General features: G+C 39.5%; 1 protein-coding gene and 1 pseudogene across 1 annotated transcript; both read right to left on the bottom strand.

The window, feature by feature from the left end:
• Positions 1-294: 294 nt before the first annotated feature.
• COQ5 (coenzyme Q5, methyltransferase) lies at positions 295-14,258 on the bottom strand. Its single transcript, XM_033097131.1, has 7 exons — positions 14,038-14,258; positions 10,700-10,849; positions 8,306-8,527; positions 3,344-3,450; positions 1,681-1,769; positions 756-867; positions 295-667 (listed from the first exon to the last, which is right to left on the bottom strand). Exons 1-7 carry the CDS (start codon positions 14,237-14,239, stop codon positions 566-568), a joined length of 984 nt encoding a protein of 327 aa, XP_032953022.1. The 5' UTR covers positions 14,240-14,258; the 3' UTR covers positions 295-565.
• Positions 14,259-15,002: 744 nt separating this feature from the next.
• Positions 15,003-15,649, bottom strand: LOC117017672 (GTP-binding nuclear protein Ran-like; annotated as a pseudogene).
• Between the last annotated feature and the right edge of the window lie 2,413 nt (positions 15,650-18,062).

Raw genomic sequence — 18,062 nt, forward strand, 5'->3', positions numbered from 1 at the left:
TAGTGGCTTTTGGTAGAAGAGCACTGAATGAATGATGACAAATATATTTCCCTTACCCCTTGAAAAAAAAATCACAAATACCGTACAAATTGTAAACTGCTTTAGTGGTTCAGTACATAATTCTAGCTGTGTTCATTAGACCTCTGATTTGGGCCTTGGCTTTTGGCCCTCAACCAGTCGTGAACTGAAAGGTTGACTCAAGTTAGGAAGTTTCTCTGGTTCAAATCATTAGGTTCAAATGACTCATCCCTCTGGAAGGCAGCACCAGCAGGGAAACTACAAACACTTCAAAACTGAGTTTTAATGCTGGTTTTATCTTAACCACACACTGCACAGATGAGAAAAATTAGCAGGAATTGAGCAAAAAATACACAATACCTTGGGGAGAAGGCCTTGAAGCAGCTGCTAGCGAAAGCTGCAATAAAGTGAGAACGTCAGAACATGAGTCCAAGGCACATGTCCTTAAGAGGAGATGTTCTGTTGCTGGTCTCACTAGCCTGATTATCCTTCAGTTGCAGGCTTTTGACAGGATGTGACTGTTTCACATTCCAGGATAGTAAAGGAGTTACAGTTTGAAGCCAGAGTGAATGGCCACGATGCCCGATGTTAGACTTTCATAAGTCACCTTCTGAAAACCTGCATCTTCTATCATCTCCTTGAACTCCTCCTAAAACACAAAGGAAGATACAGCAAGGATCCGCCTGGATTTCATTTCAGCTTTAGGACCTTTGTTGTAAGCTACAGTAGTTTTGTACCTGAGGTGGGAACTGCCGGATACTCTCTACAAGGTATTGGTAGGACTTCCAGTCTCCTGCGATGACCTCTCCCAGGACAGGAATGACCTGGAAGCTATAGAGATCATAAAGCCTAAGCAAAAAGGCAAAAGATTAAGATCAGAAAATGCCAACTGATAAAAAGCAAGGTCTAAGCTTAGGATCATAAACTCAAATTCCTACATATAGGGGTCAAGCAAGTACCTGAAATAAGTAAGTGGGCCAGCTGCCAGACCAGTAGGGAGCAGTGAGGATGTGGTGACAGGTACAGTTAGGAAGCACCATAAAAGTGGAGAAGGGGCAGTTACTATTCAGCTCTGACTACTGCCATGTGGGAATATGGCTTACCCAGGGTTGCCATATGTCTGATTTCCCAAGTGTATGGAAATCCAGATTTTTATGTAGACTTACTGATTTTTAAATATGGACATCCAAGTCAATTTCTTTTTAACTTTTACTTATTTTAAGTGTGTTTTTCCAGGAACCATTAGCTCCAAGTCAAGTAGTTGTTTCAATCTAGTTGTGGAGGGCACAACTCACAGTGGCCCATGTGGGGATCGAACCGGCAACCTTGTCGTTAAGAGCACTGCACTCTAACCAACTGAGCTAACCAGCTGTCCCCAAGTCAACTTCTTTTTTTTTTTCCAAGTCAACTTCTTAAAATACCAACAGTCAAACAAAATATCTGTGGACTGACTAGAGCCTCTAGTTACTGGTTTGAGACTCTTCTGATCTAGGGGTTGTCATTGAGAACTGGCTGACCTCTGAGGTGGCACTATGCCTCAGGGAGTCTGGGACTCTGAACTATGAAGTTCATGCTCATAGCTTCCTGGCTACTTTCTATCCATTGGGGGATAGGAAACCCTTGGCTAGACAACGAGAATCAAGCCCTGTCAACAATGCCAACCTGGATACGAGCGGATTGTTCACTTGGCTGAACTCCAGACAGAGAAACCGTCCTCCTGGTTTCAGGACCCGATGGGCTTCCTGGAGAGCCTGAGTGAGAAAAGGAGTAAGAAAACACACTCCTCAGCAGACCTCACTCAGTTCCATGAGGCCGAGACAGCTTTAGCTTCTGTGGGCATTATAAAAGTTATTTCCCACAGATCCCTTGTTCCTTCTTAGATGGGAAGCTGTAACAGCAGAAATAACCCTACAATATCCTCAGTTTTATAGGCTGCCTGCTGCCAATGAAGAGGTTATTTGGAGTAATCTAAACTGACTTAAATTGGTACAACCCCCATGGAGGGCAATTTCTGAATTAACAAAATCACAATGGAAATTCCTTTGATCAAGCAATTTTACTTCAAGGAATCTATCTTACAGAAATGCTTCTGTGGAAGTGACATGTATATGGGTTATTCACTGCAGCACTATTCAAATAGCACAAGATTAGAAGCACTTTAACCATTAATGAGAGACTGGGTAAATTATGGAACATCTATACAAATGGAATCCATGCAGCTATTGATAAAAGGAAGAGCCAGTGTTCTTCACCGACATGGAAAAATCTCCATGATAATACTTTTGAGGGAAAAAAGCAATAGGAAAACTGTTTCATAAATTAGTATTTGCATAAGAAAAGAAAATAAATAAATATATTAAATATGCACAAAACATCTTTGTACAGATACACAAGAAATTGGTGATGGAAGGAAGAGAAAGGAAGCACTGAATAACAGGGATGCAAGGGCAGGAGGAAGATTTTCACTGATATAGCCTTTTGAACTTTGAATCTATTCGATTATATTTTTTTTAAAGAAATAATAAACTGGCTACAGACACAGGACAGGTCATAAAAACCAAGCTACAGAGTATTGTAAAGAATGTCCCACCAAAAGCAGAAGAATTGTCCCACCAACAGCAGGAGCCTACATTACAGAAACAAAACTGGTGCCGTGCACATTGTCTTCAAATGCTTTGGACAGAATATTAAAGTAGAAATAAAGAAGAGTTGCATCAGAATATGAGCTGAACGTTCCCTTCTCTCTACAGAGGAACCGCAAATCTACTAGCTATCTTCTGCTAAAATAGTGTGTGACTGCCTTTTTCTGTGTCAACCTCAGAAATGCCTCTGCTCTGAAAGGGATCACATATATAGTGATGGAAGAACTGACTGGGTGGGGAACACACAATGTGATATAGAGATGCTGTGTTACAGAATTATATACCTGAAACCTATGTAACTTTACTAACAATTGTCACCCCAATAAACTTTAATTAAAAAAAAAAAAGAAATCCCTGTGATCTTCTGCAAACTCACAAGGTCAGATGACTCCACAAGTGGGAGGAAAGAGCAAGACTGACAATCTCAAAGATGTAAATTAAATATCAACCCAAGCAACAAAAGGCTCCTATGGAGCCTGCTGTATGGTTTTGGTCTTTATCAATTTTGTGACTAGGAATATTGGCAACTTAAAGGATTAAGGCCCCTACGCCTCAATCTTTCCACTCAAGAGCCGAGCCCAGAGAAGAATCTCCCTCCTTCATTCACTCCAGGGGTAAATGAGCCACTCCAGGGGAACTCATATCCTGAGATTCACACAAGCTGAGGATGCAGCCATTCGTACCCGGTCAATGTGTGTGACATTCCGGATCCCAAAGGCAATGGTATAAACATCAAACTTGTCTTCATCAAAGGGCAGTTCTTCAGCATCTCCCAACACCCAAGCAAGTCCTGAAAGAGAAAATTGGTTTTCCTCTCAGCCTGGGTGGCTGTCCCTTCTGCACCCAGCGAATTGCCAAACCTGAGGAGTGGGTCATGGGAACCCCTGAATTTGTAGTCAGCCAGGCAGAAGTGGGGACGGCCTGGACACCCCATTTGCAGCTGGCTTGTGAGGTGGGGTCAGTCTTGTGGGGTATTCTAAGTACAGAATTTAGTATTGTTATATTAGTTATTTTTTTAAAAAAAATTTTGTTGTATTAGTTCTATTGGAGTCATAGAGAATCAAAGTGTCTAGACCCCAAGTCTGGTCATGAATTCAGAAAACACCCAAGGGAGTCCCCTATCAGCGTGGCTAGGTCCTCTAGGATCTGGATTCAGCTTTAACATTAATCAATTTGCAGCAAAGTAAGACATATGATATGGAAGGAAGGCTCTATAGAGGAAGACAAATGAAAACCTTTCTGGAAAACAAACTAGCAGTATTTAACAAGAACCTTCAAAATAATACCCTTAGACCCAGCTCTTTTGATTTTTAGGAGGAAATTGATGACATTATCATAGCTACTGCTTACTGAGTCCTTGATGGCAGGGTTTGTGTTATTAATATCACTTTACAGTACTGCCCCCTTATGCGAGGTTTTGCTTTTATCCGAGGTTGACTCCTACCCATGGCAACTGTGTTCTGCAAACATTACATGGAAAATTCCAGAAATAAACAATTCATAGGTTTTAAATTTTGCATCCTGAGTAACGTGATGAAATCGCACTCTGTCTTGCTTGGTCCCGCTCTGTCCCACCTCTGACTTGAATCATCCCTTTGTCCAGAATCTTCTGTATACACTCTCCGCTTGTTAGTCACTCAGTAGCCATCTGGGGTATCGCAGTGCTTGCGTTCAAGTAATCCTTATTTTACTTAATAATGGCCCCCAAACCTAAGAGTAGTGATGTTGGCAATTTGTATATGCCAAAGAGGAGCCGTAAAGTGCTTCCTGTAAGTGAAAAGGTAAACGTCCTCCCCTTAATAAGGAAAGAAAAAAAAATCGTGTGCTGAGGTTGCTAAGATCTACGGTAAGAACGAATCTTCTATCTATGAAATTGTGAACAAGGAAAAAGAAATTCATGCTAGTTTTGGTATCATACCTCAAACAGCAAAAGTTACAGCCACAGTGCATGATAAGTGCTTAGCTAAGATGGAAAAGGCATTACAGTTGTGAGTGGAAGACAAGAACAGAAAACACGCTCTGATTGATAGCACCGTGTTGCATCAGTAAGCTTTAAGCCTATAGGGAGACTTCAGGAAGGGACCCCTGAAACGAGTGACCACATTCACAGAACTTTTATTACACTATATTGTTTTAATAGTTGTTTTATTAGGTATTGTTGTTAATCTCTTACTGTGCCTAATTTATAAATTAAACTATTATAGGTATGTATGTATAGGAAAAACATAGTGTATATAGGGTTCAGTACTATCCACGATTTCAGGCATCCACCGGGGGTCTTGGAACGTATCCCCCATGGATAAAGGGGGACTACTGTACATACATCATCTTATCCTCATACTAACTCCATGAGATAGCGGTCACTATCATCCTCATGTTTCGGGTGAGCAAAGTTGAGTATCAGAAAGGTTAAGTCCAAGGTCACACAGATGGTTGAGAACTCAGGTAGCGTTATCTCTGAGCCTGTGTTTTTAACAGCTGTGGTATAGTACCTCCTATTATGAGGTGGTTATTATTTTATCCATTTCATAGATTGAAATCTAGATGGTTAAAACACTTGTGCAAGGTTATATAGTAAGTAAAAAAAATGACAAATGCATGCAAAAATGTACACATCAGGACACAGTGTTGTGCTATATATAAAAACATTAGGAAAAAAACGAAAGATCAGTTGGTTATGTAAATTGGTTATATGAATCATGAAACATCCATATGGGGAAATATAAAAATGATTTTAAGGAATTTTTAATGACATGGAAAAATCTTGTGATACAATACTGAATTAAGGCAGGATATTAAATTGTATATACAGGATGTTCTTAATTTTATAAGAAGGAAATGATTAAGAGAAAGAAGGAAATCTTTTAATATATTGAAGGATATCTTTGGATGTTGGAATTATGGGTAACATTTATTTTCTTCTCAATATTTTCCCCCAAATTTGAATTTAGAAATCCAAAATTTCTCTCATATCATTTTTAGAACCCATCAAATAATCTTTCTAAAAATAATAATAGTCTTTCTAAGGCTGCTGCCCTCAGAACTTCCATTTGGGGAGGAAGTGAGACACATAAACATAAACAACCATATTAACAGTGCTACACATAAAAATGCCTTTACACCTTAAATTTATTTTATTTTATTTTATTTTAAGTGTGTTTTTCCAGGACCCATCAGCTCCAAGGTCAAGTAGTTGTTTCAATCTAGTTATGGAGGGCACAGCTCACATTGGCCCATGTGGGGATCGAACCGGCAACTCTGGTGTTACGATCAGCGTGCTCTAACGAACTGAGCTAACCGGCCGCCCCCACATTAACTTTTATATTAAGTAATTTCTAGGATCCTCCTACTTAGTTTCAATGATGTTTGCATGGTATTTTTTGCAAAGGCATTATTAGTGGAGATTGATAAAGCAAGGAGGAAAGATAAAGACAACTGTCCTAGGCAACACTTGATTCCTATGCAGGTGGATTTGTCTTGGCAGGTAGAAGACCTTGAAGGGCAAGCCATACTACGGAACAGCTGCTTCCAGAACTGCAACGTTACCTATCATTTCTGTCTTTGTTCTCCATTCTTTATGGCTGAGCACCAGAGAAAAGGGAAACACGTTTTTCAGTAGGAGTAAGGAAACATAGTGCCTTTGTCTAAAAACACTAGTGACTGTCTGTCTGCCTTCTGGTCAGTGTTGATGGTTAACAAAAGAGCCCTTCATTTTGGGGGCCCAGGGAGCTGTGGTTCATATAGGCAGCTCCTTCTGGGGATGGGAGGAGGAGGAGGAAGAATTGAGCTAAAATAACCCTAGACACTGCTGATGGGGGAGCGGGAGGGGGAGGAAAGAAGTGCTGAGGCAGACCCGAGGGACTGGGTTTTCTTTGCTGTACACCACTGCCTCTCACAGTGGCTGCCTGCAGTGCTGGGCCTGCATGGGAGAGGGCAGTGCAGCGCTCTGAAAAGCGGGGTCAACGCGGTGCGGCTGCCAAGATCATTACTTCTACTTGAAAACATTGGGAGTGGGGAGAAGTAGTATTTCCAAACATTAAATGAAACGGAAAGCCAAATGTAACATGTACATCTTTCAGCTAGGCCACAAATTGTCTGTTTTGAGGTTGCAGTGGGTTCCTGGAGATAGTCAGTCACTCTCCCAGCTGCTGTTGAGAGTGCTGTGGTAGAGAAGGTTTAGGAGAACAGTAAGTCCTCACTTAACGTCATCGACAGGTTCTTGGAAACTGTGACTTTAAGCGAAACGGCATATAATGAAACCGATTTTACCGTAGGCTAATTGATATAAACAAGAATTAAGTTCCTATGGCATATTTCTTGTCACAAAATCACCAAACTTCTAAATGCAGACCCAAAACACTAATATTAAATATTGAAATAAATGTGAGCTATACGTATGTTTAAGAAAGATTAATAAAAGCAAGTCAGATGATGATTTTCCAACCCGATCATTCCAGGTCAGTACTGCAGGTGGCTGGAGCCTCTCCCAGCAGCTCAGGGTGGGGAACCCACCCTGGACAGGACGCCCTTCCAGCACAGGACACACTCACACACACCCACACTCATGCAGATTGGGATAATTTATACACGCCAATTCACCTCACAGGCACAACCTTGGGATGTGGGAGAAAACCAGTCCCTGGAGAAAACCCACTCACGCAGACAAATGGAAGGATGTGCTAACTCCACACAGACAGTGGGTGGAGCCCTGGCTGGGAATCAATTATTTTTTCTCATTAATCTTATAACAAAATGATGTTGAATCAAAAAAATGTTATTTGAGGACCTGCTATACTGTTTATGGGTGTTTCTTCACCTGTATCAGTTGGACCTTCTGAGAAACTAATGCTGAAATGGAGGTAGGAGTGAAAAGTATTTTGGGGGGAGGGGGCGGACATTTGGGAAAGATAAAAAGAAGAAGAAGCATGACTGACTTGGGGAAAGCTGTTAGACCTTGATGCAGATCTGATAAAGCCTCAGCCTCCCGACAGGAAGCTGTGGAGCAAAGACTGTTAAAAGAATCCCACCTGGGAACTGTCCAGGCCCTAGTGGCCCTCTAGTTCTCAGCCATCAGCTGGGTGCTGCCGGGAAAGAGCCTGGCTGGAAAGCTGAGGCAGAGCCTGAAGGTGCTAAGAGCTGGAGGCTGTCAGCTACCTGCAACCCTATGGCTGGAGGGCACGTCCCTTCTTTAAGGGCAGCGCACTGGCTCAGCTTCTACATCAATCAAACCATCCTGGCACTGATAGGAGAAGGGAATAGCTCAGGAATAGGACATTGTGGTCATCGGGGAGCTGCTGGAAATTAAAAGCAAAACCTCTGTCTCAGGGTATAGGAGCTGAGATCTGAAGATTCCGCTCCAACGTGGGATCTGCCATTTAAACGATATTACTTGAATAAGATAGTTAACTTCTTTGGGCTTGGGTCATCTCCCCTGTCACATAGGGGTGATAATCTAACTCCCTGGGTCGCTGAGATAATGTACGTAACAGCACAGACTGGATTCACCCACACAAATGATCTTCAACTCCAACCTAGCTATACGTTTTTGAAAACTGGGAAATAAAGCATTTCAACGTTTTCCATATTCCATTGTATCTTATAAACATACACACATTTCCTCCGTGTCGACTTTCTGTAGGACTTACCGGCCTTGTATCCTTGAGCGGAGGCCTTCTGCTTTCCGATCTTTAGCATCTCCTTGTTGATGTCACAGATCATGACGTGGGAACCACCCAAGGAATCCTCTTCATTCTGGTACTTTTGGGCAATTTCTTCCCAGGATAAATTTTGCTGGGCCCTTAACTGCCTCTTCTGCTTTCCCCGATACTGCGCCTGAACATAATTAAGGAACCGGAATGCAATGTCACCTGTGGGAAGCCAACAGGAGGAAAGATGCAAACATAAACAAAAACAAAACCTATCATTTCCTGAACCCAAAAGGGGCAACAAAGGTACAGGAGTTGAGGCGGGTACGAAAATGAAGTTTGTACTCATCTCCACAGTAACTGATTTTTTTTTTTAACAGCGATTCTAAGATTCTTTAAAGAACCTTTTTTAAAAATTACACAAGTAATACATGGACACATTCTTACTATACAAGACTCAATACCTCAATATATAGAATAAAACATGAATGTCACATTCCATGTCCATACCCTCTCCAGACATAAGAAGTGTTAAGAGCTTAGTGCACAGCCTTCTAATCTTTTCCTAATAATTTTTATGACAGTAACAGAAGGGTATAGTTACAAGGAACAATCTATGCCCCACCACTTACTCCCAGTTCAGTTCCCTAGAGACCATCTTTCCCTACTCTTTTAGTTGTTTCTTCTGTGGGTTACAGCTATTTCTTTACTTACCAAATTTATAATATATCCTACCCCTCCCATCTCTGCACGCCCCTACCATCTCAATATATTCACATCACTTTTCATAGTTCCTCATAGATACCTTTGCAATCTAGAGTAATAAACTAATCAATATTTTATTCTTATTCCATCAACTACAGATGGTATCTCTTAACTCCCCTTTGACCTTCCATCATATGTATTTTTACTCTGTCAAGATGTAACATTTTATTTGTTCTATAGCTATAATTAAGTCTTCTGTGCTTTACTGATGGTTTGAGTCCAAAAGCTGAGAATCAAAAGTGTTTATATTATTGTGACCAGGTAAATACTGTTTGGGCAAAGCCAGTGCTTTTCAGGATCTCATTTCTTTTCTTATAATGCTGTTTCCTTATCTTTGTTTTTCCCACACTATTTATAAGAAATATATCCTTTTTTCCAGTCTCTCCATCAAATTAGGTATTCTCCAGCCACTTTTCTATATCTACGAAACAACTTAGAATGTTTCGAAACAACATAAATGAGGATCATATTATACACATTGTTACACAGCTTGTTTTCTTTTTTCCCCACTTAACATCTTTGAGACATTTCCATCAGTATTTATAGGTTTTCCTCATTCTTTTAATAAGCTACATAGTATTTCATAGGGTGGATGTATCTTAATTTAAAGTCATTTATTTTGGGATAAATAGGGTATTACTACTTTTTTACTATGATTAAAAATGATGCAGTGAACATATTTATAGCCATATCTTTTTAAAAATGTCTCTTTAAATATATGGGGTTACTTTTTAATTACATTTTCTAAATGAGCAGTTGATGCTACTGGTTATGGTTCACTGGAGACGTAGGCAGCTCTGACTGAACCCCTTTAGTAGCTGTATCTTTGTGCAAGTTTTTTTTTTTAGACTCGATCTCTAAAATTAGAATTGTGGGATCCTAGACTCTAAGCATTTTCTATTTTGATAGAGTCTGCTGAATTGTCCTCCCCTGAGCAAGGTATCTTACTGCATTCTGAACTTCCACTTGGGGAGAGGAGCACACAACAAAGCCACATACACATATTTCAAACATGGAGATTATTATACTGTAATGTATTATACATTCTTCTGTTAGTACACATGATCACATTATTACTTTACACATTGCTCTAATATAATTTAACATGTACATTAACCATGAAATGGTATCACCAAGATGCACTTTAGAAACCCATGACATTTTCCTCCCCAAATGCCTAGTGTGAACCAGGTAAAAAGGAGCATGCCTAAACAATTGAGCTTTTGATATTTGATGTGACAGTGTGAGTGTGTTAAGCAGAAATGGCTGCCTCGAAAGCTTATGTAATAGGATAAAAGGCATCTTCCTCAGAGAAGAAAGTGGGTTAAAGGTTAAATAGGAGGTAAAACAGTCTTTTAGATGGTGAAATGTTACTGGAGTAAAAAAGTGGTCTTTTTACTTTGTAACCCTGTACATTTTAGAAAAGTGACAAGCACGAAGCTGATATTCTGTGCTTTTGATTGACATTCAGTTAAAAAGAAAAGAGTAAACCTTTCTTAGAGTGTATCGATTTTCAACTACCAACTTCAGGCTAATGGGAGGTGAGCTAGTTCATTCCAACAAGAGACACTAATTTCTGTAAAAGATGTTCAATGGTACCTGAGGACACTAACAAAGTCAGGACATTACCTGTGCCGCCCGCAACATCAAGCAGCTGGGTCCCAGGAAATGGACGCATTTTCCAGAGCAGCAAATCCTTCCAAATACGATGGATACCAAGACTCATCATATCATTCATCACATCATACTTCTTGGCCACACTTTCGAACACCTGATAGACTGACATGGGAGAAATACAAAACAATTATGTTATTGACAAGATTAATTTGGGAAAATCCTAAATAAAAGAATAGGAAGCTTTAACTCCTCTCCTGAAATTGCCTGTCTGTTGTTGCAGGGTGAACCTAAGCCATGATGTTTGATGCTCAAATCTACACCTTAACATCACCTTTTTTTAAAAAGGCTTGTATTCATGTAAGAAATCAATCTCTTTTCTACTGTTTTAGTTAGCTTTATCTAGGACCACTAACTCGGAATCATGCCATGCACATACTTGGTACTAAATATATTTCTGTTTCTTAGAGGATGGGGGTGTGTTGAGTTTTTCTAATGGTTATTATAATAAAGACAACAAAAATCCATTAGAAAGACACATGACTAATGGATGGGAGAGCCTCATGTCATCTCTGCCTGCATCACTGGGAAACAGAAGGAATTTACTATCCATGGCACTTGAAGGCTGCCATGAGGCTGAATTAGGTAATGTAGGGGAGATGCTTTGAGTTCCTCAGATGAAATGTGCTGCATGCATTCAAAACATTCCTCTCCTGGATTAGCAGGTTCTAGAGCTCCTCTTTTCACTCCCTCTTCAATGCCTATTCTTAACCTTGGGGTCTCCAAACTTGCTTTTTTTCTTTTGAACATCTTTTGGGGGTATTGAGGGACATGAAGGCTCAACCCGCTGAGTATAAGCACTGCTGGCTTTGCATGGTTCTGATGTGCATAAATTTCAGTGGTTTAGTTAAATAACACCAGTCCCCCAGCAACAGCATTTAGATACAATGGTATATTAACTGCAACTGCATATAAAGTACAAACTTTGCTAGTTCTTCAGTCCACAAATCACTATGTAAATAATCGACATGCATCATAATCAATAACCAGTCATGTCACTTCTTTCAGTTTGTGATTGGTTGGTCACTGTACATCAGTAATTTAGTTCACACACACACAGAGCAAAGCATGTAGTTGTGTTACCTCCTTATCTCTCAGTTGTAAACACACGGGGCATTTTACAAAACTAGATAACTGAAAGGGGAAATTGGCCAAGAAAAACGAAAGTGCAGCAAAGAGATGAAAAGTAATAATGCTGGAAGTGAAATTTAAATAGAATGTCCATGGAGTTAGAGGAGAAACCGCTGACCGTGGCAGTGTTGATACTACACGAGAGATTCTAGATATGCAGCCAGAAGAACTTTCAGAAGATGAACTTATGGACATAAATAAAGATGTGGTTGTAATGAAAAGTTTGAAGGTGTCCCAGGGAAATAATACCAGCCAAAAATTTCACAGTAAAGAAATTCTTGGAGGTATTTCATGACATTCAAAGTGAAAGGATAAAATGTGAGAAGCTGATTGAAACTTAGAAAGGAGTATGACAATTTGCCAAGGCATAGAGACAATGCTCACTCCCTGTTGTAAATTATATGACAACAAAGTAGTAAACACTGTTCGAATTAAGGTAAGTTTTTTACAAAGGAATAAAACAACTTAATTCCCAATATTTCTAATTTTTTATTAGAATTTAAATTTAACAAATTTTCAACTTAAATTAAAAATTCTAATTGATTTAAATGAAATGAAAATTAATTAAAAATTACAGTGTGCTAAAGAAATATTAACTTCACTATTTTTTCATTTCTCTATACATTTATAACTGATGGTAAGAGTTTTTGATATTCAATAATTTTTAAAGGTCATGGAACAATTAGAATTTTTCCCATTGTTTATTAAGATCATTGTGTATAATTTTAGCTTGCATAGTCATTTTTACCATGCTGCATCACTGTGTAAAGGGAAGACTCTGCCTGTACTTCAGTCTTGGGTCCCACATCTGAAAGCCTTATCTAGCTCAATGGATAACTCCCAACATGTCTGTCATTGTGTGAAATGTTGTTTATGTACTGTAAAGCACAATACAGAAGTTATACATCACTATTTTGGAAGCAGCCCACCTGGATTCAAATGCCAGCTCTGTGACTTACTAGCAGAATTTCGGCCAAGTGACTCTGTTTCAATGGTATCTTTATCTATAAAATCAGGCTAATAGTCCTATCTCATTGTATTTACAAGAATTAATGTAAAGTATTTCAAAAAGGTTTCAGGCTCTCAATAAATGTTCACTATTGTTTTACTTGGCTCCACTTATTTCACTCGACAAGCAGTTATTAAACTCCTAAAGTTGCATCAGGCATTGAAGATATAGACATGAATGAGCCACTGTTCTAGCTTTCTGGGGATTCACAGTGAAATAAGTGTTAATTTAAATTCAATATTCAAGAGTTATACAAGAGCTATGTATTTAATAAAGTTGGGGTGAGAGGTAATATAATGTACTAGTCTTTAAGACGATGGAAAATTCCTTTGCAGTCTCTTTTTCTGATTTCCTGAGTGTCCATAGGTTAAGTGAAGGAACCTCTCAGAGCCTCACCATATTCATCTGTAAAATGAGCATAATACCTTCCTCATTATAAATGGTACAGTTGGAGTTTTAAAATAGTTCTTTTCCTTTCCCATGCCTGCGGCACTGTGCTGGACTCAAAGAAACTGCTTTATCTAATATCTAATATTTACTGAACACTGACGAAATGTCGGGCATTGTTCAAAATACTTTCATTTTAATGTATGAAGTGATCTAATCCTCACAAGAACTTTAAGAAAAAAGTTACTATTATTCCTATGTGGCAAATTTGGAAGCTGAGGCAAAGAGAAGATACTTTCCTTCTTCCTTTTCATAAAAAATGACCTATGCCTTTAGCAAGAGGTTAAGAACGTGGGCTCTGTAGACTGACCAAAGTGGATTGGAATACTGACTGGTTCCATCACTCACTAGCTATGTTAAATTGGGCAAGTACTTGCTTAACTTTCAAGTCTCAATTTCCTTATGTGTAACATGGGGATAACAATATCCACGATCAAAAAGTTTAAAGAGAATTGGAAATGTCTGCACAGTGCCAGGTACATCATAAACGCTAAAGTGATGGAATCTAGTGATAATTAACCTGCTTAAAAAGAGGAGGCGTCTAAGCCATGCTGGGTCAGGCAGGGGTGTGGGGGCTCCTTAGATGTCAGGACTGCACAAGCTACAGCATCGAAGCTAACAGAACGTTAAGTCAGCCCTTAGTTGGGCAGAAGAAACTAGATTGCAGATGGTTAGATCCCTCCATCCGCCCTCTCGCCCCTTTCACCTTTGCCCCCCTTCTCCTCCTCCGACACAGTCTCAAACCCGAAGTGCGTTTCCGTTGCCCGCTTCTCTTGGGACAAGAGCCGCGCACCTAGCGGGCACCCAGGCCAGCAGCTACGAAACCCGGGGAGCCGGCAGCCCGGCATCAACCGCGACCACCCACGGTCGCAGTAGCCCCATAGAGCGAAACTCCTGGGGGCCGCCATGTTGACAGGTGACAGCAGCCGGACGGTACGTCTCATTGCATCACTAGACGATCGACGGAGGCCGGCCGGAGACATTATTAGCTGAACGCGTCCTGAAACCTGATATTAGGGAGTTATGCATGATCTCTGCGATCCAGAGGCTGCTTAGTCTTCCAGTACCCGAAGTCTCTTCTCTCTCTTCCTATACCGAATATAGAATTCACCAGGAGTGAGCGTACGTTAGGGAGAGCTGCCAATCACCTCTCAGCGGCCATGTCTCTGAATTTTGTCAAACTATAGCGCTAGTACTAACTCGCAAGACAGCAACTCTTGTTTCCTGGTGAAAAAGTGGGGAACTGAGGTACAGTGTGGTAAAAGGCTAAGATTACGGGATCAATTCTCCCAAACTTTGGTGTGCGTAAGAATCGACTGGTTTGATCTTTAAAATGCAGATTCTTGGGCCCCAAATACTACAGATTTTGAATCATTAAATCTGGTATGGGTATGGGTGCTGGGAATCTTTATTTGACCAAACTTTTCTTTGAAACTCAATAAGGAAACAACTACGTTCCCATATAGCTAAATATGCAGGTCCAAAAATGAAGGTATTTTTTTAACTGCCACACTCGCTGCGAAGCCCATTCATCTCCTTCAGCATCCCAAAACATTATGCACATGTTCTGCTTAGCTATGTTATAAAGTGGCAAAAACGCTGCACCCCTGACATCACAGGACAGTTGCCTATAAAACTAGACTTCGGAGGCTAAGCCCCAGCTTCCCTTTCTTACAGGTCGTCATCCTTGGCCAGGAGAGCAGTTGTCTGAGCACCCTTTAGGTCATGCTCATATTGTGCTGCCAAAGCAGGATGCATGACAGCCTCTGGTGGGGCAAGAGCAGGCATGGCAACAAGCTTCACGTTAGGGTCTCTGATGAGTTTTCTAGCAAGCCAGAGGAAGGGTTTTCAAAGTTGTAGTTACTTTTGGCAGAATTGTCATAGTGCTGAAGGTTCTTCTTTCAGTGGGAGACAATTGATTTTGCTTTACTTTCTTGTCCTTAATACTCACTCTGTTGCCACATAACATGATGGGGATGTTTTTACATACTTGTGCCAGATCTCTATGCCAGTTAGGCACATTCTTATAAGCAAATTCTTGAACTTACATCAAATATTATGGCATAGTGGACTTGGATGTAATAGCCATCTCTCGGTCTACCAAATTTCTCCTGACAAGCTGTATCCCATACATTGAACTTAATAGGTCCTCTGTTGGTATGGAACACAAGGGGATGGACAGCAACATCCAAGGTAGCTACATACTTCTTCTAAAAGTCACCAGTCAGATGACGTTTCACAGATATAGATTTTTCAGTTACACCATCACCAATGAATATAAATTTGAACTGAATTTGGGGTTCTCCTTGGGCAGCCATCATGATGTTACTTCCAGAAGTGTCTCCAGGCTCATCTTTCTGGTGATTCTGATGGAAGGAATTTGCAAACCATTCTTGAGAAACATAGGCTAGATTACTCAGAAAAATAAATGTAGGAAAGACTGTTCTTTGGCCTTTCCATTTTATAAATCTAGGAGTACATAAATGGGAAAGAAAGCTCTGGTATCTGTTTAGCAAGTCAGAACCAATCACCACTCACCTTCCCTCTCCTGCTGTCACACAGCTCCATTTCTAGCTCCAGTTGGCATAGCATGGGTATTTTACTTCAACCCCCGATTTTCCTCTTTGTTTTTTATGGAAAGAGTAATGTAGAGCATCTTGCACAAAAGAGGATGAGGGTGATGAGTTTTGCTTGGATTTCTGTATGTTTCTGCTTTGATTCTCTTTAAATGTATGTTTCTTATAAATATTTTACAAGGAGAAAGTGCTAAAGATGCTAAAAACTATTTTGAAAATGAGAAATCTCTTTCTAGTTTAATGTAGCCTACCACTTTCTTTTGGGAGAACTACACTGGGATTTCTCTCGTTGCCATTTATTTATTTATTTTTAATTTTTGAATTACAGTCAACCTTCAATATTATTTTATATTAGTTTCAGGTGTACAGCATAGTGGTTAGACATTTATATAATTGCCTTTTTTTATTTTTAAGAGTGAAAGGAAGGATTCATCTGTGTAATCAGAATTCCCACATCTTTGTTAAAGGAAATAAAAATTCATCAAGGAATCTTAGTATATCTTCCAAATCTAGTCATATATAAAAATAGACCTTAGGATTTGGGGCTGTTCCTTCTAGACATCAAATTAAGTTTCCAGACTAAAATTATGTAGCTATTCTCTCATTTCAATATGATCTGTTGGGGAAAAAACTGTAAAAAGGTAAAGCAAGATAAGGACTGATGAAGGGCATTTTACGGAAATTAAAAAATATGAGATTAATATCTAATTTCCTTTATCCCAGTTAGAACTGTTAATTTCAAGAAATTTATTGACATACATATTTATTAATGTTTCGTATAACGTGATAATTAATAGGAACCAATTCATGACTTGGATTTTCTGGAAAGATTTCAGTTGAGGAATGGGAACAAGATTATAACAGTTTTCCAATCACCACCAACTTCAATTTCCTTGGCTGTTATATTCAGCTTCCTCTGCTGGGCCTTGAGATTCGAGTTTATTTCCAGCTCAAGGAGCCTGGGAGATGCCAGACTCCTACTCCTCTGGCTTCTCGCCATTGGGCTTCGTGATCTTTGGGCTGAAACTGAACATGGCTTTCTCCTTGGTGAGCATCGGCCTAGCCACAGTAGTTTCTTATTTGCTTAACTAACTCAGGAAATTATACAATAAAAAGCCTCAAGCTTAATGTATTTTGGCTCAGCACAGTGCCTGGCTTATAATAGGCTTCTAACTAGCTAAGGTTACTGTGAGAAGAATTATTTGTTCATCTCTTTAACAGTGAGTGTATGCAATCCATTGAATTTCAAACTGCTATGGTTGGAGGGCATCATTTATAATTTTCCAAAGTACAGGTGAATGTGATGTGATTCCAAAAATACATATGTGATTTTCTAAGTTTTAGTATCTACATTTGTAAATGGAGAGGTAATCTCATAGGTAGTTGAGAACATCACTTATTAGCTATGTGATCATGGATAAATAATCTAAGCTTTTTTTTTTTTTAGTTTCAGGTGTACAAAACAATATCATGATTAGACATTTACACCCCTTACAAACTGATAACTCCCCCAAGTCTACTACCCCTGACACTGTACATAGCTATTACAATACCATTGACTATATTCCCTATGCTGTACTTTACATCCTGTGACTATATATATATATATATATATATATATATATATACACACATATATATTTTATATATATGTGTGTATATATATAAACCATGGGTGCCAAAAAAATGTATGCAAGTGGACACTTTGGTCAACGTTGCTCAAGCAGTAGTTGTAATCAGAAGTGTCTGGACGCTCATGGTAACTACTTTGCGCACCTCTTGTAATTGCAGAAGTCAACGTGACTTGTATTTATCTTTTGTTATTGATATATATTGAGTATTACAATTTTAATACAGTTTTCCTTTCTTAAAATGCATATACATATTTTTGGCACCCTCTGTATTTAATTATAGCTGACATTCAACATTGTTCTACATAAGCTTTAGGTGTACAGCACAGTGGTTAGGCATCTACACAATCTATGAAGTGATCCCCCCGATAGGTACAGTACCCATCTGACACCCTACATAATCTTTACATTATTGATTATATTTCTCATGCTGTATTTCACATCCCTGTGACTATTTTGTGACTACCAATTTGTGCTTTCTAATTCCTTCACCTTCTCCCCGTCCCCCAACCCCCTCCCATCTA

Source organism: Rhinolophus ferrumequinum, chromosome 25, assembly GCF_004115265.2.
Source record: "Rhinolophus ferrumequinum isolate MPI-CBG mRhiFer1 chromosome 25, mRhiFer1_v1.p, whole genome shotgun sequence".
Lineage (NCBI taxonomy): Eukaryota > Metazoa > Chordata > Mammalia > Chiroptera > Rhinolophidae > Rhinolophus > Rhinolophus ferrumequinum.

Bases quoted from the DNA above. Each gene is read 5' to 3' on its own strand.
- COQ5 (XM_033097131.1), bottom strand. From the start codon at position 14,239: ATGGCGGCCCCCAGGAGTTTCGCTCTATGGGGCTACTGCGACCGTGGG. The intron at 10,850-14,037 runs GTGAAAGGGGCG...CTCCCATGTCAG, and splicing joins GGAGGAGAAGGGGGGCAAAG to TCTATCAGGTGTTCGAAAGT. The intron at 1,770-3,343 runs GTACGAATGGCT...TTTCTCACTCAG, and splicing joins ATGTCACACACATTGACCGG to GCTCTCCAGGAAGCCCATCG.